At 38.1% G+C, this 27,963-nt stretch overlaps 1 protein-coding gene across 1 annotated transcript in view; it reads left to right on the top strand.

Moving 5' to 3' along the window:
- Positions 1-27,963, top strand: part of RASAL2 (RAS protein activator like 2) — a 359,939-nt gene that overhangs the window by 176,027 nt on the left and 155,949 nt on the right. The window contains 1 exon segment of the mRNA XM_047703675.1: positions 12,041-12,167. Within this exon segment, the coding sequence (XP_047559631.1) occupies positions 12,041-12,167 (127 nt within the window).

Here is a 27,963-nt window from a genome sequence, read left to right as displayed (position 1 = left end):
CAGTAGCCCTGGACTGATGGGAAACTCCCACACTCTGACCATGGAATTCTCCCACACTCTGTATATGGCTCCATAAATCCTCTTTTCTGTCCCTGCCTTCTATTCATCTTTTACCACCTCTTAAAACCCTATCACTATACCCTCTGCAATTCACAGTCCATCATCAGCAAAACCAGCTGTTTCTTCCAGCTGTTCTTTGTAGGCATCCCTTAACTTGCCGGTTGCAAGAGAACCTGTGTTTTCCTTGAGAACACCATCTTCTGTGAGATCCTGTCAAGCGATGGCTGTTTTTCGCCCGCAGCGCTCATTCCACGCTGCCTGTAGTAGTTGTTCTTCCTCTTCCATGACTGCTTCCTGCCCTCCCTAAGAAGTCCAAATGCTGCATCTCCTCTTAGAGTTACCTTCCAGCCCCCAGCCATTCCTTCTCAGTTTTTGTTGATTTGAGCTCCTGGCTCATTATCATTAGCTTCAACACTGCTTTGGCCTTACTTTGTGATGATTCCAAAATCTGCAGAGACACTTCTTCCAACAAAGTGGGTCTGAGGTCAGTGACCTCTCTCCTCCAAGAATCTTTTCCTCTACCCCGCTTCATTGCTACAACTTCTTCATATTCTCAATTGCATGAGTTTTATACTCTCCTCATCACCTTCTGCCTTTGTAGCTCATCCCGTATTCCAACAATCCTTCAGTCCTTTTGAGACCCATGGTCTGTCGATGCTGTAACCTTTAGTGCCCCCTTAGACCTCTGATATCTCCTCTTCACCCAGCCTGAATTCCATGGTCAGCCATTCTTATTGCTCCCTTCCATAGTATTTCCTTGCCCTTCTCATGCATTATCATGCTCACCTGGCAGCACAATAGCTCAGTTGCGTCCTGCCCCTTGTCTGTACTGCCCTGCTTCCATGCAGCATAACGTGTCTGCAGACCTCCTGTGAGCTGCTCATGCTCCTTGGCAATCACAGAACATTTTCCTAGCTTCATTATTGTCCAGCTCTCCTGAACTAGTGCTTCTCAATCTATGGGTGGTAAAGGACCAGTGTGTTTTCTCCACCTGACTGTGAACAAAATCCAATAAAATGAATAGTTAAGAAAACCGAAATTTTAAAAAGATGTAAATACACAAGTCCCAATTTTTAATTAGACTTAACCAAAATGAAATTATGACTCAACAAATATACACAGAATAACCATAACATAGGAAAAGAAGAAATAAAATTATGAAAATTGTACATGTTCATGGAAAGTGTGCTGTACAATGAAACAAACCCATTGATCATGTGAGGCACACTTTTTCTCAATTTCTATGCTATTAAGTTATTTATTACAGACAGTAACACTTTACTATTTACAGTTTACACAAGACCTTGGACCACACTTTGAGTAGCACAATCCAAAATGATTTCTAAAATGACTTTTTCTCAGGGCCCATGGGTGGCTCGATCAGTTAAGCCTCTGCCTTCTGCTCAAGTCATGATTTCGGGATTAGGCTCCCTGCTCTGCAGGGAGACTGTTTCTCTCTCTCCTTCTGTGTGTGCGCTCTTTCTGTCTCTCACTCTTTCTCAAATAAAGAAATAAGATCTTTTTAAAAATTATAAATTGACTTCTTTTTCACATCTCCTCTATTCTAATGCTTTCTCCATCACCCTCTTATAGCTGGTTACTTTGCCGCAGAGTTTACTGAGAAAATTCAAGCACCCAGATGAGGACTTCTGCATACATCACTACCATTTACCATGCCTACACATCAGCCAGCAAGCATTTCACTAGACCCTGATTTGTCTCTCCTAACTACAGCTGACCTGTCTACAGTCCAGTGGTCAGCCCCTCCACATGTGCGCATTCCATTACTTCTCGCCTAGTCAAGGATGGATTACTAGCCATTCTTCCCTGCTTCTTTTATGTCTTCAGTTTTTTTTGCTCTTTACTGGATCATTCCCCATCAGCATGCTATATTTTTCCCATCTTAAATGAAGAAATAAGCCTGGATTAATCTCACTCCTATCTCCAATTACCACCTCTTTCTCTGCTTCCCTCAACAGTAAAGATTCTTGAAAATTTTGAAACCCATTGTCTCTAATTCCTCTCCTCTCATTCACTCTTATATGTGCTCCATGTATAAGAGACCACTCTGTCAGAATTGTTCTTGTTAAGCTCACTGGCGACCTCCATCTTACTAAATTCAGGGGTCAGTTCTCCATGCTCATCCTACTTAATCTTTCAGTGTCATTTAATACAGTTGATTGCTCCTTCCTTCTAGAACCACTTTCTTCTCTTGGCTTCTATGACCTCATCCACTCTTAGTGTTCCTCCTGCCTCTCTGGAGTCATCCTTCCTTCTGAGTCATCTTTGCAGATTTCTCTTCTCTTTAAATCCTACCAGGGAAGTGATGCAGAGTTCAGTCCTTGGGTCTCACTTCTTTAGACTCTCATCCAGTCTTGGGACTTTCAATACCCTCCAGTGCTGTGATTCCTAGTTTTACATCTCAGGCCTATGCCTCTCTCTTCCCTAGACCCATATATCCCTCTCCCATCACACCCTTGGAGAAATAGTAGTCATCTCCAACATGTCTCACACAGGACCCCTAATTTCCCCTCCCAAATGCCAGAGGCCATTCCCATCTCTTTTCATGATAACTCCATTCTAGCAAGTTTTGAAGGCTAGAAACTTCCCCAACTCACTGTCTGAACCATTCTGGCATTGTTAGGATTCTTTTTTTTTAAACCTTATTTTATTTTTTCAGTGTTCCAAGATTCATTGTTTATGTACCACACCCAGTGTTCCATGCAATACATGCCCTCCTTAATACCCACCACAAGGCTCTCCCCACCACCCCCCACCCCCGTCCCCTCCAAAACCCTCAGTTTGTTTCTCAGAGTCCACAGTATCTCATGGTTCATCTCCCCCTCTGATTTCCCCCAATTCCCTTCTCCTCTCCTTTTCCCAATGTCCTCCATGTTATTCCTTGCGCTCCACAAGTAAGTGAGACCATATGACTCTCTCAGACTCTCTCTGCTCATCAGCATGTTCCTGCCTCAAGGCCTTCACCTTGCCTTTTCCCTCAAATATTTGTATGAATCACTTTCTCACCTCCTTCAACTCTGCTTACACCTGCTCACCTGTTCAATAAGGCCCACCCTGACCAACCTGTTTAAAATTGCAACCCCTCCTCATATCTCCACCTAAAACTTTGGTTTAATTACATGCCTCTGATTTTTTTTCCCCTATAGCATTTACCACTTTCTGAAATGCCTTATAATTAACTTATTAGGTTTATTTTATCCCTTTCTCTACGAGAATGTAAGCTTTAGGGCAGGAATTTTGTCTGTTTTGTTCATTGCTGTATTCCTCAGTGCTTAGAACAGTTCCTGACACCTAAGTAAATTCTCAATAAATATTTGTCCAATGGAGTTTTTAAAAGGCAAATTATAAGTGTTGATTCTAAATATCCATTTCCTTAATAAATTTTAGAGATGAACCTTTTTCTCTCTTTCCTTTTTATGTTATAAATCTTCCCAGAACATGAGGCTTAATTCCATATTTTTTCTAAAACTAGATAATAAAAAAGGAGAAAAATAATCTATAAGGTGCTTTTCCATTGTTGAATATTTGATTCATTTTTATTTATTGAGCACCTATTTTGTGTGCAGTATTGTGGTTACAAAGATGTAGTTTATTTGGGGACATATTGAGGTAAATTCAAAGCTATAATCATTTGGAACTCGACAGAGGTGATAGCTGTACAACATTGTCAATGTACTAAATGTTTCTGAATTATTCATTTTAAAATAGTTAATTTTAGGTTAAGTGAATTTCACTTCAACACATTTTTTTTTTCAAAATGTATTGCTTTTTAAATGCTTTTTTTTCAAAAAGCATAAGGGAAAGATTAACTGACATATTGCCTGGGTGGGTTGTGATGTGAAATGAAGAATGCCAAGAAAGATTTTACAGAGAAATTTATGATTGAGCCGTGTCTGTAGGGACAAATAGAAGCTCAGCTGGAGAAAAAGTAGGGAAGGATGTTCCAAGTATGTATAAGGATACAAAGTCAAGAAACATATCTCTTTGGCAAACTGCAAAAGGTTCAGAATTTTTGGAATAAAGTTTGCAAGAGGAAAGAAAATAGCCGATAGCTGGCAAGAACCAAATAATAAAGTGCTTTGAAGGCCATGCTAAAGAATTTGGATGTTATTCTGGAAATGATGTAGACCAGGGCAATAATATCATCAGATTTGCTTCTTAGGAAAGTAACTCTGTTGATCATGTGGAAAATTGAGTGAAAGGGATTAGAAGGAAGTACATGAGTTAAGACTATTGCAGCAGACCTGGTAAGGGATGATGAAGGGATGATGAGGGTACAAAGCAGATACAGAGACAGTTTAATGCCCTGAGACAGGTATGTTCTCCCATTAAGTTGGAAAAATTGGATTATGTCTCTCCAATAAGAAAATGTAAAGCCATTGCTATACCTGCTCTTTGAATGATAAACTTAATATAGTGTTAATTTCATTACAGGAAAAGATTAGAAACCCACTTTTTTTGGTGGAAGGATCAGAGTACGCTGTTACTTTTCTACCTTTCACCCACATTATCATGAAGAGTGTGACACTTACCTTTGGAATTTTGCTTTGAAAATTTAGAGTTCATTGAAACAAGGAGTTTAAGGAATTTCCTGCTAAAACCACCTAAAAATGCTGTTTTAAACCTTAATCAACTAATCACCAGGGTGTTTATTGCTGTGTTCAAAAGATAATTAAGGGTTCTATAAGGATTTAAACTGAAGCCTTAGCCAGGCACTGCTGGAATGTGGGAGGATTATATTAGTCTAGTATCACTCATGTATTCGGTGTGTGGGATCTTTTAGTGCTCCCTCTTAACTCTGCATGTTTCCTGTCAGAAATGGGAACAAGTCTGCTTGGGGGATATACATGGGAAGAGTGTTAAATACACCACTTACCAATTTGAGAATATAACAGAAGGGTAGGTCTGGGCAGAATGCTGAAAGAGAAGTCTGCCAGGAGTATCACCTTGAGAAATGACTCATTGGTTCAGTAAATTGCTTCATGCAAATTGTGCCAAATAGACATTGCTTATGTGTTATGAAAGATACTTCCCTGCCCGGATGCCAGCAAAGGCCCCAGCTGGCTTGGCACCAACCCAGTTCAAAGAGGGTGTAGGAGGCCATTTGAATTCCATTTTGCTTGCAAGAGATAAAACCAAGTAAACGAGAGATTAAGGAGTGGAGGGAAATGGCAGAGAGGACAATCATGAACCCTTTCAGGGTACAGCCAGCATAAAAATACAAAAAGAAAGCTGAATTTGTGTTTCTTTCTTTTAGCAATAATAAGCCATTAGGAAGGATAAATGTGGCTCTGTTTTTCTCTGAATGGTAGTGTATAAGCAAGGTAGTAATAATGCAATTTCAGAATATCTTAGAATATTTTTTTGCTTTTGGAAAGAAATATATTGATGAAAGTAGCATTTAGGCTTTGTGCAAACAGCCAAAAATCAACTATTATTTATCCTGGGGTAAATACTCATGACATATTTCCTTCAGATCCACTTTCAGATTATTCAGGAGATACATAGTTAGGAGTTACAAAGAATAAAACACAGCTCCTACCCCCTTAGCAAACTTAGTTGTGAAAATAAGATAAATATTTTTAAAGTTGATAAAAAACACAGATAAACTTAGTAGAATAAAATTCTACTAATAAATTCATTTATTCTAAAGGACTGTAATCTGTGTCATTAAGATGCTATTGGCAATGGGACATTGCCAAGGGAAGCTTAAGAAAGGAAGAGATTTGATCAAAGTTATGTGTTATGAATATTAATCTGTAGCATGTCTTGAAAAAGGGAGAGGTAGGAAGGAGACAGACCAATGAAGAGACAACCATTCCTCTGATCTAAAAACTAGAACAGTTTCCCAGTGCTTCCTGAATTATGTATGATCTGGTATTAAAACCCTCCCAGTGCAATCATAATATATTTTGGTGTTCTGTGTTCTACCACACTTACAGAGGCTCTAGCTAAATTGGCCTACTCCTGTACCAAAAGAAAACAAAAGTCGTAGGTTTACAACTTCTTGGTTGATGTTATGTTTTTTCCTTTGCCTAACATGGCCCCCATCTCTAACTATTAAATTTTCATTCATGCATTTGTGGATTGGAGCTATTTTAAGGTTTGGGGATTGACTGGTAAGGTACAAGCTATTGACTTACATGGGATTAGTTATACAAATGAGTAATTACAATTCAGTGTAATACATGTAGTGACAGAGAAAGATTGGTTATTGGAGGAATCTCAAGGAGGTGTACCTTAACCTTCCCTTAGGAAATTAGTGGAAAGGGAAGATTTCTGGAAGAGGTAATGCTTGTCCTAAGCGTTAAGATGAATAGGAGTTTGCTTGGTGGGTATTGGTAAGAAAAGAGTGAGGAAAGATATTTCAGGCTGAGAGAACCAACTAAGCAAAGCACTGAACTACAAAATAGGGAATATATTAGGGAAATGTTTGATGTAAAATCTGAATGAAGCTGGACACTCAGACGGTGGCCAGATTGTGGAAAACCTGGTATACTGTATTAGGGAGTTTGCACTCACTCTGTAAGATAGTTTTAAACACTTTCAGAAGAACATTTTCTTTGTGGAAAAGTTTATGCAGAAGCCCTATATAGCAGATAAACTCAGAATTAAAAGCCCTATATAGCAGATAAACTCAGAATTATGCTCTGGTTGAAGCAGAGAGATATCTCCCTGCTGTCACATACTTCACACATACAAACATACCATCATGCCTTGGAAAACCACAGCTGGAGGTGAAGGAGAACAATGACGTGATCAGATTTGCATTTGCAGATTTGCATTTTGGAAATACTCTGATGACAGTGTAAAGGATAGATTTAAGGGGCAGAACGTCATCAGTGAAAAGATGGTATTAGTAGTTTGGATAAGAGATAATAAGAGGTTTGAGCACCAGCCATGATGGACTAACTGGTACAAGACTGGCCCTCCCATTGTTTAAAAAAAAAAAAAAAAACCAACCAACCAAACAACAACAACAACAACAACAAAAAAACAACCAAATCCATAAAACTAGAGATTATATATATTCATATAATATGTTTTCAAGCATTGGACAATACACAGCCAAAGACAGTGATCGTCTCCATTGTGTTCGCTTTCTGCTATGTACCATTTTCCAACTATGCTTCCCCGCCTGAAGTCCAAGCATAGTGCTGAGGAGGCAGAGAGCAGAATTCTATAGGTGAAAGTGCTAGAATCTGCTGGAAAAGATGCTGGCAAGTCTTTGACCAAGGGCCAGACTACACATGCTCAGGGCAAGACTACTTAGGTATTTCAGAGAGTGACTGAAGTCTTGAGAAGAAGTGGAGATCCGAGTGGTTGTCCTGAACAATGACAGAGACCTGACTCCAGTGAGAGACCTCTTTAAAGCCTTACCACCCTAGGCATGCAGCTTGAGAGACCAAGAAAGATCATGCCTCAGACATGTAGAAGTTGAGAGTTAGTAAAGCTAAGTGATTTTATTTATGCCTCCACATTTATCCCTCCACACCACTTAGTACTGGTGGTCAAGGATTAATAAAAGAATAACTGGTGGGGCGCCTGGGTGGCTCAGTGGGTTAAACCGCTGCCTTTGGCTCAGGTCATGATCCCAGGTCCTGGGTTCGAGCCCCACATTGGGCTTTCTGCTCAGCAGGGAGCCTGCTTCCTCCTCTCTCTCTGCCTGCCTCTCTGCTTACTTGTGATTTCTCTCTGTCAAATAAATACATAAAATCTTTAAAAAAAAAAAAAAAGAAAAAAAAAAAGAATAATTGGTGCTAGAGGGACTGAGAGTAGGTCCATGGTTCCCAGCTTTCCTTGTGCGTTAGAGTGACCTGGGAAGTTTTAAAAATTTCAGTACCCAGCCTTCACTCCAGCCCCTGAACTCAGCATGTCTAGGAGTGGTCTAGGCATCAGTGTTTTTACAGCTCCGTTAGGTGATTATAAATTGCAGCCAAGGTTGAGAACCTCTGTCATGGATGATACTTGAAGAAGCTTAGCCAGGATAGGAAGGAAAGAAACAACACCTTAGGCCAGTGATTCTCAGCCCTGGTAAGCACATGAATCAATTGCAGGCATGTTGAAACATGGGTTTCTGGGCTGTACACCCCCCCCCCCCCCCCCCCCCCCCCCGCCGAGTTTCTGATTCAATAGGTTGTGGGTAGGCCCTGGGGATGTGTATTCCTAACAATTTCCCGGGTGATCCTGATGCTGGGGCCTAGATTAGCCACTTGCTTTGAGAGCCACTACTTAAGGAGATAAGAAAGCTGAGGAAGTACTTTTTTTAAAAGATTTTATTTATTTATTTGACAGACAGAGATCACAAGTAGGCAGAGAGGCAGGCAGAGAGAAAGGGAGAAGCAGGCTCCCCGCTGAGCAGAGAGACCTGAGCTGAAGGCAGAGGCTTAACCCACTGAGCCACCCAGGCGCCCCCCCCGCCCCACCTTTTTTTTAAATTAAAAAGCCTAAGGATAGACACCAACATTTTTTAAGCATTCTTTAGGAACTGCTTTCTTTCCTTTTTTTAAGTAGGATCCACACCCAGCATGGGGCTTGAACTCACTATCTCAAGTCGCATGTTCTACCTACCAACTGCGCCAGGCCCGCGCCCCAGGACTGCTTTCTTTTGCTGTTAGTATGATCTTGGTTTCCTGTACTTGACTATCTGTGTAATGTGTATGTACTCAGATTGAAATAAAAATAATTCCTATATAATTCTAAACAAAACGAAGGGGGATTTTGCAGACAATGTAGAGGTGTATATTATACATATAATATATGTATAATATAAAAACATATAATGTTTTCCAAGTAGCCTGACTTATTTGCGCCATATTGCTCTTCATTGCCATGGATGGTTTCGAACTAACAAAGAGGACCAGGAGTCAGAGATTCAGTTGGACTTCGTTATTAACAAATCTTAAAAGCCTGAGAAGCCATCTACTCCTTACTACGTTCTTTCCTCATCTAAAATGGAATGAATTAAGGGGCGCGTGGGGTTTCAGTCAGTTAAGCATCTGACTCTTGGTTTTTGACTCAGGTCATGATCTCGTGGTCTTGGGATCTAGTCCTGTGTTGGGCTCCATGCTCAGCATTGAGTCTGCTTCAGATTCTCCCCCCACCAACTCTCTCTCTCTCTCTCTCTCTCTCTCTCTCTCAAATAAATAAATAAATAAATAAATAAATAAATAAATCTTTAAAATGAAATTAATTAGAGCACTTGACCCAATCTCCCTGCTCCCCTGAGGAAAAAAAGCATTCAGAAGTATAGTATAAAGGCAAAGAGATTAAAAAAACAAAAGCAAAAGAAGAAAAGAAAAGAAAAGAAAAATTCCTCTCATGTTTTAAAACCAGGAAGATATTAATATTTAAGGATTTATTCAGTATAAACAAGCAAATGTGAACTAGTAAACTGAATTAGGGCAATCAGAAAGAACAAAATTGCTTTTCTAAAGTTGACTTTCTAAAACGGATTCTTCTGGCTGTGTTCTAAGATTTGTGAACTCCAGCTTAGTTCATTTGAAGATCCTTGGAATATGATCCCTCTAATTTTCAAAGAGTAGATCAATAGGCTTTAAAAAAATATTTTAGGTAAGAATCAATCAGTAGTGTTGTAAAAGTAAAATATTCTTAAGAAATGCAGGTTTAAAGTAAAAGTCAACACTGTTCTCTCTCATATCCTGAGTCAGAGGTTAAATGCCCTAACCTGTAAGAGTGATACTTTGAATAAAACTGATCATATTTTAAGTTTCAAGAATGAGAGGCAAAGAATCTACATTAAAACATTGACAAAATAGTTGTGTGAGTGAATTTTAGGCCCAAATACGAAGTTTGGTATATTTTATTTTTCTCTTCCTTAAATAATGTTAGAGACAAAGCATATGATAGTTTAAGCTATTTCTTTCTTTTTTCTGGATACAGTTACTATGCATTTCCACAGAAAAGATCATTATGGGTCATTCCTTCCTAAAATATAAAAAATAACCACTTTTTTTTTTTTTTCTGTGTGGCTTAGGCCTTCATTATTTCAGATAATAGGCATTTTTAGAGCTATAGCAAAAATGGCCGTGTTTATTTAGGTTCATCTGTTTGTTCAAAGATTCAAACTATTTTTTTTCCAACATTTACTCCCATTCTATCCTACTTTGAAGGTGGGTCGAGAATACATTTTTGTCTTTCTTAACTAGGCAGGAATTATCTAACCTCTTGGTACTACTCTTTTAATCTTTTAATTACTTAAGTAGAGATAATATAATTTCTCTCCTGAAGACGGATGGATGATTTAGCTTACTGTTCATAAAGTCTTTTTTAAAAATTTGTATTTATTTATTTGTCAGAGATAGAGAGAGAGCACACAAGCAGGCAGAGTGGCAGGCAGAGGCAGAGAGAGAAGCAGACTCCCCACTGAGCAAGGAACCCAATGCGGGACTCGATCCCAAGACTCTGGGCTCATGATCTGAGCCAAAGGCAGCAGCTTAACCGACTGAGCCACCCCAGCATCCCTGTTCATAAAGTCTTATATTCCGGAGTACTTTTGGAAGAGTTCATGTCCTTTTGATGCTATTATTTGGTCTCCCCTTCTTTTTTAGAATTTTACCTTTCTTCATTCTGCCTTGTGGTTTCTAAATGTGCAAGAGGTAACCATAGTTACCGCTTTTTTTGGTCCTATAAAGAGGGCAAACTTTCGGTTTCTATGAAGATATTAGGACTTTGCCCTTCAGATTCTCCATAACACAGAGAGTTTCCCTTCCTATCATACCCGTGACCCCAGGGGTAGGGCTACTGAGGCAAGGCAGGAGGCATATTACAGTTAAGCCTGTATCTATCCCAATTTTTCTGGATTAGTTGATGTCCATCCTCTATGTGTCCACTGTAATCATTTGGAGAAATAAATTATTCCTCACCTGTAAAAAGGGGATGATAATAAAAATGACTTGCTCATAATGTCACACACGTAAATTCCTTAGCCTTCAGCAAAGTAAGAACTCAGTGCCAATCATTACTATTGAAATTTGTTGAAATTTCAATATTGGAGCCAGAAGAAATTGGGAACTATATTTAATTACTGACCCATTTTGCCAAATGATTTAAGATGTTACCAATACTGTTGTTAATTCTGGTAAAATATCTTTGTGAAAAGTCTTTGCCCTCTACCATGAAACTAAGATGATTTAATCTTTTAGCATATTACCAAAAAAAAAAAAATCTTTTAGCATATTACCAAAAAAAAAAAAAAAATGAACTTAGGGTCATTGCATTACTTTACAATTATAATCCGCGAGTAAGTTTTAAGATAGTTATTGGTATTAGGGAGTTTTTGCTCCATTCATATTTCTTAGCTCATATATACAAACAACACTTGATATGTTCCTGAAATTATGCCAGCAAAAAAATTTTTAGGATTTTAAAAACTAATCTCACTTTTAGAAGAAAATACGCCATTTTATCTAAGTAGCTATACAAGTTTCCACTGAAATGTGTTTTATTCACTATCTCCAAGTGCTTAATTATAAAATTGAAGAGAATTTGGGTGATTTTATTCCTTTTATGTAACAAAACCTTCCTTAAATTGAGTTTTGCAGCTAAGTCTCTCTGGTTGGCTTTGATTTCCATTTACCTTCTTGAGCAGTGGCCAGAATTGGAGCTTGCGAACTAGTTTCTGATATAAAAGAATCTTTTATTTGTGTGGGTGTTTTGTTTTCAGAGCTCCCAAAGCAGGTACACACCTGGATATGACTTGTATGTACTTCAGGTAAGCTAATTTACATACTCACCTTTCCAGATCTTTCAGGTTTCTTTTTAAAGAAATACTTCCTGACAAAGGATTGGTAATATCTTACCATTGTTACTACTTGAGTCCTACGCTTTGTCTACTGTGCTCTAATGATTACACACTCCTGTCTTTATTAACTAAAAATATTATTCAGTCAGAAGGTAGTTATGGCAAGTTTCATCTCCTTTTCTTTTGGTTCTCTAGATACCTGTGGAGGGAGGACAGGAGCAGCAGACAGATTCCACCAAAGGGCGATGCCTGAGGAGAACCGTCAGTGTCCCTTCCGAGGGCCAGTTTCCTGAGTACCCACCAGAGGGCGCCACCAAACTGGGTAAGCTAATAAAAGGAAAAAATTCCTAGCTTTTATCTGGTGATTTATGGACTTCTTATTGAGGGTTAGAATAACACAAAACATCCTGTTTTTCCTATTAAGTAAGAAGGTTGAACTATAGTATGTTAACGTGCAGTTAGTAGTCATTAGAAAGTTCTGTTCTTTACAACCAAGTGGAGACAAAGTTATTTTACAGAGATAAAATTTATCTGAGTGCTAGTACCTTTGCTTTCCCTTCCTAGGTCAAGTGTTGTTTCTGAGTTTGTTCCTTGGCTTTAAATTTTGAAAGAGCATTAAGCGATCTTGTTGAAGCACTGAGGGTCATTGGGGAGCCAGTATTGTGTTGAAACTTGGTATTAAGTAGTTTGTGTCCTGTTCACACAGCTACTGATGCTGCCTTATGTAATGTCGGATCAGGCTAATTTAGCTGAGCTAATTTTACATGTCCCACGTAAGTTATATTCATGGTTGGAGTGGGTGACAGAAGGGAGAAATGGGGGGAAAAAAAAACAAAAAAACTTCAGTTGTTACACACTAAAGGAATTAATGTCAATATCAAAACAACATTTTTTCTGTGCTACTTGATGATTTGTGTGCTTACCAGTGGATATTTAGATTTTTAGACATGTCAGGTAATTTTAAAGAAACATAATTAAGATTAAATATGATAAAAGAATATGAAAAGTAGGGAGTGCTTTGGTGCTTTGCATTGTTGTATTATCATTTGCTTGGTGAGCCTAGACATTAAGTCATGGACATTTGATAGGTAGATACTATGGAATCATTTATTATCTCTATGTTGTTTAATATGGATCACTCTGTGAGTTTGGTTGTATTTTTGAAAATCAGAGTTTGGGGCATCTGGGTGGCTCAGTGGGTTAAAGCCTCTGCCTTTGGCTCAGGTCATGATCCCAGGGTCCTGGGATTGAGCCCCGCATCAGGCTCTCTGCTCGGTGGGGAGCCTGCTTCCCCATCTCTCTCTGCCTGGCCTCTCTGCCTCCTTGTAATCTCTGTCTGTCAAATAAATAAAATCTTTAAAAACAAGGGAGATCCTGCCATTTAAAAAAAAAAGAAAATCAGAGTTTGGTTTTTTGGATTGGGGTTTTTTTTTGTTTGTTTCTTTTGGGGATTTTTTGTTTGTTTTGTTGGGTTGTTGTTGTTTTGCCTTTTTCTTCATTTCTTTTCATTTTCTTTTTTTTTTTTTTTTAAAGATTTCATCTATTTATTTGTCAGGGACAGAGGGAGTGAGAGCGAGCGAGCACAGGCAGACAGAGAGGCAGGCAGAGGCAGAGGGAGAAGCAGGTTCCCTGCCCAGCAAGGAGCCCGATGTGGGACTCGATCCCAGGACGCTGGGATCATGACCTGAGCCAAAGGCAGCCGCTTAACCAACTGAGCCACCCAGGCGTCCCTCTTTTCATTTTCTAAATGGAACTCAGAACTCTTGGTCGGAACCTGAATCCATTATTTATTATTATTATTTTCTTATCCTGTAACAATTGTACTTTTCTAGAAATTAGGTGAACAAACACTTTCCTCCAAGGATTCATTCTTGGGAAAATCAAGATTTCCTCTCATCTTATTTCCACTGTACTTCCTTAGCGTGTGTTCAAACCAGTTTAGGTGTGAGCCTAAACATTGCAAACCTGTCTGGGCGTAACCATTTTGTAGCCTATTTGTATTTCATATATAGGCCTGTGTGGCTTGTACTGGCTCAGAGTCACCTTCTTTCACCTCTTTTGCTGTCATTACTTGTAATGTTATGTTGATGACTCTCTTTGCCACTTCTCCAGGGACCTTTGACTGTTTGAGCTTTGGCCCACAAAAGTCACTTACTTTTGAGGAAGTATAATCATAGTCTGAAGATTTATAACAGTTTTATAGAAGAGAGAACTATATAGTGATTCTTTAAAAATCTCCACCATTCGAGATGCTGGTCCCAGAGATAAACTAAGATGAGTGGCCAAGTTGTCTAGTCCAGAGCCAACCTTGTACCTCTGTCCTTGACTACAAGTGCGGTAGCCATCCAGACTCATGATGTCCATGATCATTTTTGGAGTGGATGTCCTAAATTAGCACTGGAAGCTATGGCTCATAAGTATCAGAGGAGAAAAGACTACTTTTAGAGCCATCCTTCCTTACATGCCAGTCTAATGTTGAATTAGATAATTATTCTGTTCTACCTTTGTCTCCTAGGGATTTGTCTTTAGGCAAAATTTTCTGCTTCAAGATTTAACTGAGTATCTGTAACATTCTATTATATATAACATTCTATCCCAATCCCTAAGAATGAAAAGGGATGTAAGATAAAATTTCTGCCTTTAGAAGATTCTTATGTAGTTAGGAAGATAGATTATTGATGACTAATTAGAGTATGTGTTGTTATTGTGGCATATTGTGTGGCTTTTATTTTTTGTTTTTGTTTTTTTTTAAGATTTTATTTATTTATTTGTCAGAGAGAGAGAAGGAGAGAGAGCGAGTGAGCACAGGCAGACAGAGTGGCAGGCAGAGCCAGAGGGAGAAGCAGGCTCACTGCTGAGCAAGATGTGGGACTCGATCCCAGGTCGCTGGGATCATGACCTGAGCCGAAGGCAGCTGCTTAACCAACTGAGCAACCCAGGCATCCCTATTTTTTGTTTTTTAAAAACCCTTTCATTTATGCAGCAGATAGTTATTGGGTGACAACTATGTGCCAGATGCTGTTCTAGGCACTCAAGATATAACAGTGAAAAAAATAGACACAAATCTGTCCCTTAGTGGAGCTTACATTCTATTGAGGAATAACAGACAATAATAAGCAAGGGTAGTAAGTGGAATTTATGCTATGGTAGATGGTGATGAGTACAAAGAAAAAAATAAAATAGGGAATGGGGATAAGAAGTGTCAAGGAAGTGTAATTTTAGTTAAGGTGACCAAGGAATGCCTCTTGTTAAGTGACATTTGAGTAAAAATCTGGTAAAATAATGAGTAAGTCATGTGGCTACTTGAAGGTGAGGTGTTCCACCAAAAGAAACAGCTAGTACAATGTAGGAATATGCTTGAGGTATTACAGGAACAGCGTATGTGCAGTGATGCTGGCATGGAATGAACAAGGGGGAGAGTAGTAGATCATGACATCACTGAGCTCTTTGGCAAGCAGATCATGATGGTGTTGGAGGTCATCCTAAGGGCTTTCGCTTCTACTCTGTGAGATGGGGAGCCACTGGCTTCTCTAGTATGAGTAAGGATGCAAGAATGAGGATTCAGAGACTGGTTCAGTTGTCACAGCAATAATCTACACAAGGATGCTAGCACTTGGGCTGCAGTGGTTGTAGTGGAAGGGCTGAGAAGTAGCCAGATTCTGGATTTGAAGGTAGAGCCAACAGAACGTCCTTGTTGGATTGGATGTGGGACGGAAGAAGTAGAAGAGTGAAGAATTTTGGATAGAGCAGCTAGGGGAATGAAATTGTGATCTTTTTTTTCTTAAATGGGATGGACTAGGAGGAGCACATTTGAAAATGGGATTGACCAGGAGCTCAATTTTGGACATACTGAGTTTGACAGTCTTATTAGATACCCAAGTAGAAATCAAGAGAGAAGTACAGACTGGAGATAGCAGTTGTAAACCTTTAGCAAAGAGATGGTATTCAAAGCCATGAGGTTAAATGAAATCCCCAGGGAAATGTGTGTAGGTAGAAGATGAAGTCCTGGAACGACATGTAGAGTTTAAGAAGATGAAGAAGCACTGGCAAAGAGAACAAAAATCCAGAATTTTGTTTCCAAATAAGACAGTTGCATCAAGTGTGTATGGGACAACCCTTCTGGTCTTGTGTGGTTCTTGTACTTTGCAAGCTCTGGATTCTCTTTGTTCTTCTTCTGTAGAGGAACCCCAAACACTGATCTGGTTTTGCAGATGTAAAATCATAGAACACACTTTGTTTTCAGGTATGAGACAGTCATCTATGGAGATATGCCCACTCATGAAAAACATGCCCCTTTTACTCTACTTCAGAGGAGGTAAAACAGAAAGGAGCCCTTGGACAGTACAAGATCTGGGAAGAACTTTTATAGTGGCTGCCAGTGTAACTGTACATCAGAGATTTCAAACTGGTGAGAGAACTTTGGAATGTGAAAAGATGGAAAGGCATATATTTGTGCCTAACACGTTGTTTAACATGGGCAAATTTACACTGATGAGTACCTAATAAATGTCAGAAACAGGGAAAAGAAGTGTGTATGGGGTATGAGGCAGCCGAGTGGGGAGTGGTACTAAAATTTACCTATAAACTGGCATTTGACACAGATTTTGATACACCAAATTCTTCCCCACTGAAAATGAGATGTTTTCTTAAGGCATATGAACATCATCTCTAGAGCACTCATCTCCAGACTTAGAAAACCTGGAAAAAACTACTTAGCCCTGGTGACAATATCCAGATTTTAATTTGTTCATCAAAGATTTTTCAAATTCAAACCATGCAAAGAATGATTTGCTTAATTTTCAAAAGGAAATTATTTCTTCAGATATGAGGGTCTTTGCATACTAACAATATTGGGAGATATCTAAGTTGACCGTGTGAACTAGAACTAGTAAAGTTTAATTTTCAATGTAAATGTAACCTACATGAATTCAGCTTAAAAAAAAAAAAAAAAAAAGCCTGCGTGGCTTAGCTGGTTAAGCATCTGCCTTTGGCTTAGGCCATGATCTCAGGGTCCTGGGATCGAGGCCCGCGTCAGGCTCCACACTTAGCAGGGAGCCTGCTTGAGATTCTCTCTCTTCCTCTGCCCTTCCCCCTGCTCACACTCTTGCTTTCTTTTCCTAAAATGAATGAACGAATGAATGAATGAAATCATAAAAAAGAGAAAACCATCAAATACCTTCAAATAACACTGGGAAATAGGGGAAGGGGAAAGTTGAGCAATGGGCAGCATTTTTGTAAAGTGTACATTGATGGAAGAAACCATATCTACTACCGTATGTTGTCTATTGCTGGCTGGTGGATAGCACACAAGTGAGCTGGGCACTGTCCATTCTGTTTACAGCATTTCTCTCACATAACAGGAAGGTTCACGCTCTCATGCTCAGATGGGCAAAAATAAGTTCGAGCCTAGAATGAGCAAGAATACTTAGTTGCAGGTAACATCATAAACGTAATAAGCATAATGTAAACATAAACATAACCAAAAAGCTGGCTTAATTAGAAAATGCCAAACACCCATAACTCCGTGCTTTCTCAATTCTCAGACAGAAGGTTCGAATTGAACTGGCGAATTCAAAGCCAGACATCTGGTACCTCAAAACTGCAGAGTCTCATGCCTCTGTTTTATTATATTATGATAAAATCATAAAGTTTCCCCAATGGTCTTACTTACAAAATCTCTAGATTTTTAAAAAACTGTGTCTGTGATAAGTAAATATGCTTCCATATCATGGAGTCCTCAAAACCCAGAAGCATTTGATAAATATGCAAAAAATTATAATCTAACATAGTATGCCTTTGATATACACTAGCAAACCCTAGGAGAGAATATTTCAAGCCTTTTAGAGGCAAAGTTAGCTGCACATTCTTATGTTTATGTAAATGAAGAAGCTAAAAATTTTAAAATACCACCATCAAAAAAGGGAACAAATTGGAAAAACATTGAGGAAAAGCCAACCCTGTACCTATGGATTGCTAAGGTTGTTTTTGTTTCATTGTTTGTTTTTTTGTTTGTTTGTTTTAAGATTTTATTTATTTATTTGACAGCCAGAAATCACAAGTAGAAAGAAAGGCAGGCAGAGAGAGAGAGAGAGGAAGGGAAGCAGACTCCCCGCTGAGCAGAGAGCCTGATGCAGGGCTCGATCCCAGGACCCTGGGATCATGACCTGAGCCGAAGGCAGAGGCTTAACCCACTAAGCCACCCAGGCTCCCCATGGATTGCTCAGTTTTTAAACCTAAGTGATAAAAAACTGAGGCAACTTTGAAGAAAATTAATATTAAAGCAGAATATCCTCTCTAAGCTGATTATAAAATTATTATAAAATGTAACTCTTTTAATCAAAATTATTAGAGGATACTGATTATTCAAACCTTAGCTTTAACTCTGACCTTCTTTCTCTGTTAAAGTAGCCTTAGTTCTAACTTTATGTATAAACAAATGATGAGTCTCTTTATTCCCAAGACATTATTAGGAGTATCTAGATAATTTTTGAGATATTTTCAAGGTGCTAGAAATATATAGCATCTGTAAATATATAGGGTGGTAATGGACAAATAATAATATTGAAAGAAGGGGACATGTGAATAATAAAGATTTAATATAAAAATATATCCTTCCATTTAATCCTTCAAATAATAGAATTAAAAATGCCAATAAATAATTCCTGTGTATGGCATAGTACTCAATATTTAGATTGGCTAATATTAAACATATATATATATAAAATATGCATAATATAATATATAATATATGATATATATATAAAACCAATAGAACAGGTCTTGTGCTTTAGGGTAATATAAATTGGCTAATATAAATATAAATGGACTAATACTAAACTTTTATAAATATATGTATATGATATATAATGTGACATAATATATAGTGGATTTATAATATATATTTATCTATATAAAACCAATAGAGGCAGAGCTTGCAATTTAGGGTAATATATATTTAAATGACCAAAACAGTTATGAAAAAGAATCAGTAGCCTGATATTTTTAGCTCAGAATGTTAGAGTTCAGTGGATAATGGCAGCCCTTGTTGCTTTTTTTTTTTAAATGTCTTAATAGACTAAGACTATCACCAACATTTAGTAAGTAAGCTCATGCTTAGATAGCTGCATAATATCTAGCCTTTATACTTATACTCTATAATTTCTAGATTTCAGTGATACATACATTTTTGAGGAAAGGTCAAATGAGTTCAAGAATTATCAAAAATATCATGAATAATTAAGATGGAAGACCCTGGAATATGTCCCTGGAAGCTTTTGTTAGGTAGTTTTGAGTTTTCTTAAAAACCATGAACCAGTATACATTAATTATTTGAAGTCTGTAAAATTCTCTAAGATATGCAGGTAATGCTGATGATAATATTCTCGAAGAATGGGCTTGACTCTAGGTTAAAATAGCCACATACAGTGAGTTCTATAATGTGGCATATGTATTTCTAAAAATCACAACACTATGCAAAATTGCACAATAAAAATCACAGGGCTTAGGGGAGAAGGGGATCAGAGGCACTATACTAAAAAACTTGGTCAATAACACATTAAAAAGGATGGAAACTAGATAAAAATGGTAGCACGTTTTTACATGTGTTAAGTGGTTGAAAATATATAAATACTACAATAAATATAGTACTTTCCCTTGGAAAAAAAACTGAGAAATTTACTTGTGGCAGTAGGCATCAGAATAATTTATAAGTTGATATGAAGTGTTGGGAAGAGGGGTTTTGGGCACCTGAATAGAACATTGCTGTCCCACTAGACGTGGAAGAGCGTGGCTTGTGGCACACATGGTGAAGTGCGGTAGCTGGTAGGGGTTTGAAGTATGACGTGTCCAAGCATTTTGTGTGTTCCTCTGTGGCTTGCTTCTCAGCTGGGCACAGTGTTCTTTGTTCACCTAGTGTTTCTCACAGACGAAATCATGCATAAACAAACAAATTCACATAATCACAGGTTGTGCCCTGTTATGTCAGTTGTGGCGTAACGTTCACATTTTCAATACCAAGCATCGTAACAGAACCGACTTGCCTGCCAACCTGATTGTCCACTGGAAAGAGGTAGCTTGCGTTTGACAGCCAACTGAATTCCTCACTGTCAGTTACTTTTTCACATGTTCCTAGATTTCTTTTGGAAGTTATTTAGAACTCAAAACTAGTAGGAATAAAATAAAAACCAGTTCTTCAGTTCTCAGGCTAACCTATTAAAGCCAATTTTTATTTTACTCTGATGAGCTGGATTTAGAGGTGTAGAACAGTTTTTTCTCTGAGGACATCAGTTCTCATTTTAAGTCAAAGTGCCAGATCACAGTTCCTTTTGACTTGTAAATGCAAGTTTGGGTTCCCAGTTTGTTCTTTTATCCTCTTCCCCATCCTCATTCTGGTACAGCAGAGATTTGTTCACTTCTATTAAGGTGGTTCCAACACACTGCTATTTGGAATTGCCCAAGGACCAGGGGGAGGCTCAGGTCATTGATTTGTAGTTATTTCATAAAATTTCCAGCAGATGGCAGTAAAGTTCCTAAATGAGAGATTCCTTTTCTGATTTGTGTAGGTCATTTATATAGGCTATTGTCAGGGTTGTTGTAAAGCCAGAAGACCAGGCAAAGAAGGAGAAACCAGGACAGAAGTCAACACTGAGTTGTGGACCAGCTGCTTGCTGGGTTTATTATAAAGTTGTATCTGATGTCTTAATATTTAAGTTAGTCTCTAACAAACTTTTTTTTTTTTAAACACATCAAAATAAAATAGGTTGTGTGCCTCCACCTTGACTGTATATTTTGTAACAATCTAGAATTCCAGGCTAGAATTTTCAAATTTGGTCCCACATCATGAGAAGCCCCATGTATATCCAACTCAATACAACCTGGCCTGTACCTTCAAGCTGTAAGGGGATCCATGCCCAAGAGTGCTTGAGTAGAATCCTCTTACCATGTGATTCCCAGGCGAGCGGCCTCTTAGGACTAGCCCTAATGCAGTATTAATCATAGCACACCAGATTGGTGGTTGGAGAATTGAGTGGGGGAGGAGGACTGAGTGGCATGAGCACTCAAGAATGACTTTGGACTTCTGGGAAGAAAAAGGTGGTTTGAACATAAGCATCTAATTTTATTCCTTCCAGAAACTCCATGATAACTGTATAGTAAAGGGATGTTCTTTTAAAGACATGGTCCTTGAAGGGTAAAGCCTATGAGAGGGAAGAGAGCAACCAGATGAAATAATAATAACAACAATAAATTGAAAGCTGAAAAGCGAACGGAATGTGATAAATAACCTAGCTGACTTGAGAAAGCCAAATCTTAGTCTGGCAATGAAGAAAGCTAAGAACAAACTTGATTTTCACTACAGAATCTTTAAATAGTTCAGGAATTGCTGGTATCAGGAACAAATGGAAGTAGATCCCTAGGTCTCCTCTTCCCCATTCCACTGAGCAATTACTCTATTCTATTCTAAGACTGCAGATTAATTCCGCCCCACCCCGGGGAGAGTCGGGGCGGGAACCTAAGAGTCTCCAGGCTGGGGCATACCAGGCAAAATTGAGAGTACAGAACACTTTCCAAATACAAGGAAATTAAGTGAGCATCTGCAGACAGAATGATGAGACCCCTCCATCTGTCTTTCCTCGCTTGCCCCTACCCTTCAGGCAAAAGACTGGAAGAGTAGTGTTTGGGGATTTTAACCATCCTAAAAAGAAAGATCTCACGATAGGGACATTCCCAACACTAGTAGACATCTGAAGAAAAGCCTCCAACATGAAAGAGAAAAACCAAAACAAACAAAAGGAAAAAAGAAACTTGGAGGAACAGAGACAGGCAGGGAATAGAAAACGTGAAGAAAAAGCATCACTATCAGACACATGAAACACTACATACATGAGATTAGAACTGAATGTGATACAAAGCCCAAGAGCTTCCGTGTATTGAAAAAAATTGTAACAAATAAAACTCAATAGAAGGATTAAAAGATGAAAATAAGGAAATATCCCAGAAAGTAGAGGGGAAAAAAAGATAAAATAATTAGAGTGCTAGTCTAGGAAGTCCTACATGAAAACAATGAGTTCCAGAAAAAGAAAAAACAAGGAAAGGAAATCATTAGCAAAGTAATTCAAGAAAATTTCCCATAGGTGAAGATGAGAGTTTCCAGATTGAAAGAGCTTCCTATGGCAAGTCACATTTTGGGGGGAAATTTCAATTTTAATTTGTTGTTAGTGACATAGAGACAGTCTTTTTTTCCCTTTTTAAAATGTTAAATATTTTAAATGATTTATTTGTCAGAAAGAGCAAGAGAGAGAGAGAGCACAAGCATGGGGAGCAGCAGGCAGAGGGAGAAGCAGGCTCCCTCCTGAGCAAGGAGCCCAATGTGGAACTCAGTCCCAGGACCCTGGGATCATGATCTGAGCCAAAGGCAGACACTTAACCAACTGAGCTACCCAGGCATCCCGACATAGAGATAGTCTTACAAAATTCCAAAGAAGGAACAAACAGATTATCTTCTAAGGATCAGAAATCAGAATGGCCTAAGACTTCCTTTCAGCAACATCAGAAGCTAGGAAACAATAAGGAGTGTCCTCAAACTTCTGAAGGAAAATAACTTCCAACTTAGAATTCTATGTTTAGCTATAAGCCATTACTCACCCATGAGAATAAAATAGACATTTTCAGGCATACAAGATTTAAACAAAAAATTACCTCCTACACATCATTTCTCCTAAAGCTAATGGAATCTATTCTTCACCAGGAGTGAGTAGGATGTGGAATATAGGATAAGAGATCCAACACAAGGGAGAAGACAAAGGGACCCCCTTAGGAAAACACTATAGAGAGAGCTGAGTTAAATAAACAATGATACCAGCTGTAAAATGAGGACAGCCAGTTCAGATTACAGTAGTCAGAAGGCTATAGAAAAGACTTCTCCAAGAAGACAAAAGTGATATAATGGAGTGAATTTAAACAACAAAAATAGGATTAAAGCAAATTTGGGATTGAATTAATAATAAGCATATAGAAATTTAAACAAATGAATAATAATCAGGCAACAACTATAGGAAAAACAAAAATGTAGTTCAGGACTTAGAGAATGGTTATATAGCACCTTCTACATATTAGGCACTTTGTATATACTAATTTTTTAATCTTTGTAAATCTACAAGGTACTGATCTATAGGTAAGGAGACTGGCATAGCGAGGTTAAGTAACTTGTCTAAATACCTAGGCAGCTAACAAATGGCAAAGATAGGATTTGAACCCCAGGCAGTCTGCCTTCAGGATCTCTCCTCCTGACCTGCATCCTGTATCCTGTATCCTACGTATCCTACAGGGTTGTATTCTATGTAGGATTCATGGTGTGGCTGTACTCTGCATAGCACACGTAGTCACAATATTGCTTATCCTTACCAAAATTACTGTGGAACTAAATAGGGACTGTGAGAGAGTAGGAAGTATCTGTGCACCTTCTAGGGTAGTAATAGAGGAAAGAATCAAATTCTTATCTTCCTTAGAGGAAAGTCAAAAAACGATGTCTAAAATGGGAAAAATTGTAACTGTCAATACAACCATATTATTTAAGATTTGATGGTAACTACCAAAAGAACGGGCTAAAAGAGATAAAAGTAGCTGTTCCTGGGGAAGGAACAGTGTTAGAAGAGGAGGGCTAGGGATTGCCATGTATATTAACAAGTCTTGTGAAACTAATAGTTTTGTTTATAATAACACAAGAGCAGACCCAACCGAAATAGCCATCTGTAGGAGATGATTTAAATGACTCATGTTAAATCTGCATGATGGACTACGAGGCATGCCCCTATCAAGAATAAAGTAGCTCCGTGTGTGTAGTAATTTGAAACAACTTCCAAGATACATTATTAAGGAGTTGGGGGCAGGGAGCAAGTGCAGAAATGCGTGTATATTGTACTATGATTTGGGTAAAAAAATGCCATATGCATATAACTGTGTATGAGTGTGTGTGTGTGTGTGTGTGTGTGTGTGTGTGTGTGTGTGTGTGTGTATATATATATATATATATAACCCTAGAACTATACAGAAGAAGCTTTAGCAGTGGTTGCTTCTGAGGAGAAAACCGGGGACCCGGTGGGTCAGAATGTGAAGGAGACAAACTCGTCATTATCAGACCCTTTTTAACCTTTTAACTTTTAGATTTTATTTATTTATTTGACAGACAGAGATTACTAGTAGGCAGAGAAGCAGGCAGAGAGAGAGGAGGAAGCAGGCTCCCTGCTGAGCAGAGAGCCCAATGCGGGGCTCTATCTCAGGACCCTGGGATCATGACCTGAGCCGAAGGCAGAGGCTTTAACCCACTAAGCCACACAGGTGCCCCTAACCTTTTAACTTTTAATCCAGTGAATGGGTTGGTATTCTTAAGTAGTAATAATGACAGAAATACTCATAACTTTAATAAAGATGAAGAGAGAGAAAAAGGGAAAGAAGAAACCTACCTATCCTGAAAGGGACAGTTCAGTTCTTTAAGTTGAATTTCAAACACAGGGAAAACAATGAGTTCAAATCTTAGACAATTAACTGGAAAGGTATGTTATATTGATGCCAGCTAGTGACCTTGGCATTACTAAAATACTCAGCTTTAAAATTAGCTGGGTTTCGTCTCACTCTCCAGTCATGAATTTGTAGCAGGACATTTAGTTGACCATTAAAACAGCTTAGTTTTTATTTATCTGCAGTAAAGAAGAGAAATTGACTCTGACTAAAGAGGACTAGAAACTCTTTGACATTTTTATGTTAGATGATTATAATGTAATAGATTATAAAAGGAACTCTACTGGATTTTTCAGGAATATTAGAAAGGATGTTTTCTTCTCTTTACCCCTACGTTAAATAAGACCTAACTGAAATAATGCTGGGGAACAGGTATTCTGGGGATCATAAATGCTGTGCTTATGATTTAATGTATCATTTTTGTTTATATTTCTTCTCACAAATTCAAAACCCAAAGACCATGATAGTAAAATACAGAAGAATTAATTCTGTATAGATCTCCCGTAGAAACCCTTTCCTCATATAAGGTTGGAGAATGCAGTTTTTTACCTTAGTTAGGATTATTTTTTATTATGTTTCTTGTAACATTGGATAATGAGAATTCAGAGACCGTTAGTAGGAAAAATTATAAGTAATTTTATTTTGTTTTATTTCACAGTTTTCCAAGTAGTATTAGTGATGAGCCTAATAAGTCACATTAGGCTAACAAAATAATCCTCTTCCAGCTCTTAACATGGTCCCAGCTTCCCACTTCAGATGACAGATTTGCCAGTGACCTATACAAAAACTCAATAAATAAAATATGAACTAGGGTTGTTGGATAACTATTGTATTTCAAACCACCACTTTATGAATCTGGATTACTGTCTAATGTTAACCTCATGTTAAGATATTATTTCTTTTTTTTCCCCCCAATATTGGGAAAATTACTTTTTATTATTTCCTCAGTGTTGGGAGCATGTATGATAATCCCGTGTGTTCTGGGGTTTGGCAGTCTTTTTCTTCATTCCACTAATCAGAATTCACCAGCATTTATTTCCATCTGGAACCAACCGCTCTTTTTGTCCCTCTAATACTGAATGTATGTCCTTGATGTTTGCAGCAAATTGTTGATAGGTTATCTTCTTTACTAGCTTGGAACCTCTTAGCCGACAGGACTGCTGCTGCTTCATTTTAGATGTGGGAAGTTCTTCTTTTTCCTGTAGGGAAAACCACATCCACTCCAGAGAAATATTTTATGAATTCAGTTAGAGACTTACTAAATACCATTGTGCAGCAACAAGAACTCTAAACAGTTGGGGCTGCAACTTGGTTCTGGTGAGTGCAACACTGGTAACTGCAATGGTCCGAGCTAGCAGGTCACAGCGTCCGGGGTGCCTGCTTGCTAATGTCTGATGTAAACTCTTCCTCTGCGCGGCTTGTTGACATCATTGGTTTTACTAGTGCACAAGGTATCTGTGCTTCTTTTTAAGGTTTTATTAGTAGTACACAGCTTGTATTTGAGATGTTCATGTTTCTATACAGAACGGTAATAGAAAATAAATTCCTTTAATGAAAGAAAATGACCTTTTCTTTCGCCGCATTTGAGCTTGATAGCATGCATGCGTGCTGTTGTTGGAGTTTGGTTTTTAAGTGATTAATAAGCATATCAAAATCACACGAGCAGATTTAGCAGCTAATTCACAGACAGAGGGTTTATTGCTTTAAGTAAGAAAATTCATGCTTGTGAGTAGAACTCTCTGTTCTTTCTGGAAGGACTGCCTTTATCAGAGGCACTTGTGGGGCACTGGAAAGGGCACAAGCTTTGAAGTTGCCCCAACCTGGATTCAGATTCCATTTCTTGTCATCATTAACTGTGCCTCAGCTTCCTTATCAAATGAGATTTTTATTATGATTTGAAAGAGGAATGCAGCACAAACAACATAAATTTTGATTTGAGACAAACTTCACTTCTCTCTGATTCTTACAAAATCATGGAACCAGTGACATAATAGAGTAGGTATTATATTTCTCAGTTTGCTTGGATGGGTTTAAGTCAACCCAATAAAGAAATTTGACGTGCGACATGTTAGGAAACATCCTGCTTCTGTATCTCATGACTTTCCTTGTTTGTTTTTTTCTACTTTTACTTACACAATTGGGCAAATTCCTTTCTTCTAAAGTGTAGTCATGATTCATCATTCTGTTCCATAATAGAGGTAGAAAGGTGGGGATGGAGTTGTTTATAATACATCTCGAGATTTATTTTGGGGATTTAATCTAAGCCCTTGGCTGCCATGGAACCTTTTCCAAAAGAAAAATATATGATTCAGATACTTTGAGCAAAATTAACTAAACATTGCTTACTTCAGTTGGTCTCTCACTTGTGTCCTCTTCTCACCCCCCTCACCACCACCACCCCCATTTTTGGTAGTCCAGGATTCACTAAGCTGTTTACCAAAGCCATTTTAGTTTATATTTCAAACAGAAGGATTTATGAATCAGATTGGTGGAAAATCTCGTTGGGTTTGTGTCCAAAACAGACTGGAGCTGCCTCCAGGGATGAAGAATGTTTTATTAAGACCTCAACACCCACCTGTCATCTGATTTCTACAGTAACCATACTTAACAAGAGAAGCTCCCAGGTTTCTCATTAAGGTGTTGTGTTTACTGAATTGTTTTGATTACTTACTTTTCTCTGAAATCTACAGCCCATTGTCTTTCCTCTTCAGAAATTTGAATGTTAACTTTTTCCCCACTTTAATTGATATTTAACGTAGTACAACAGGAAATTTCCATCTATTTCATTTTTTTCTATCTGCTTATAAAAAATTTGTATTTTGTCTATGTTTGACATATTCTTTCTAACTCTAGAGAGTAGAGGATAACAGGAAAAATTCAAGGTAGAAAAGAGTAAAAAGAAGTTGAATTCATAAGAGGAAGGAAGTAAAAGACTGAATTAGAAAGAAAGAGAGCTGGTAATAAAGAACGATTATTAATCTCAGTTCATTTTTTCCCTTAAAGGCCTTTTGATTTTTTCCTTCTCACTTTAATCAGAGTAGTGCCATCAAAGAGTCAAAACCATATTTAAACAAATCTTTTGTAATTAATTTTCAAAAGTAGGAATTATAGAGAAGTATTTAGATGTATGTATTAAAAGCCCGATGAACTGGGGTGAGAGCCATTGAAGTAATTCATTGACTGTGACTGAAAGGAAATGGAGACAGAAAAGTGCATTTAAAACATCAGAATATCATTGGCTGTGCACATAACAATTAGATAAAAATAACCTTGGAGTACTCCGCAAGCTAAAAAGTTCTAGATAAGCCTCCCAAAAAAGCAACTGCAGGTACACTGTGAATGAGGAGAAAATTTGGCCTCCTCTAATAAGGCTTGATGTCAGTGATATAACATAGGGTTATAGGTGAAAGATGAGCTTTTACAACTAAATGTGTTGCTTTGGTTAAAATTAGAATTACACTTTTATTTTCATAAGCTTTTCCAAGGATTAGCAATAAATTAAAAACTGCTCTGTTGTATCTCTGCCTACCTAATACCTTCAGGTATAGGACTTGTCTTGGTTCGGGCTGCTGTAGCAGCATACCATGGACTGGCTGGCCTAAACA

The sequence above is a fragment of the Lutra lutra genome, chromosome 15 (genome assembly GCF_902655055.1).
Source record: "Lutra lutra chromosome 15, mLutLut1.2, whole genome shotgun sequence".
Classification (NCBI taxonomy): Eukaryota; Metazoa; Chordata; class Mammalia; order Carnivora; family Mustelidae; genus Lutra; species Lutra lutra.
Note: the sequence above shows the minus strand (reverse complement) of the source record. Positions and strands in the feature narration are given on the sequence as shown.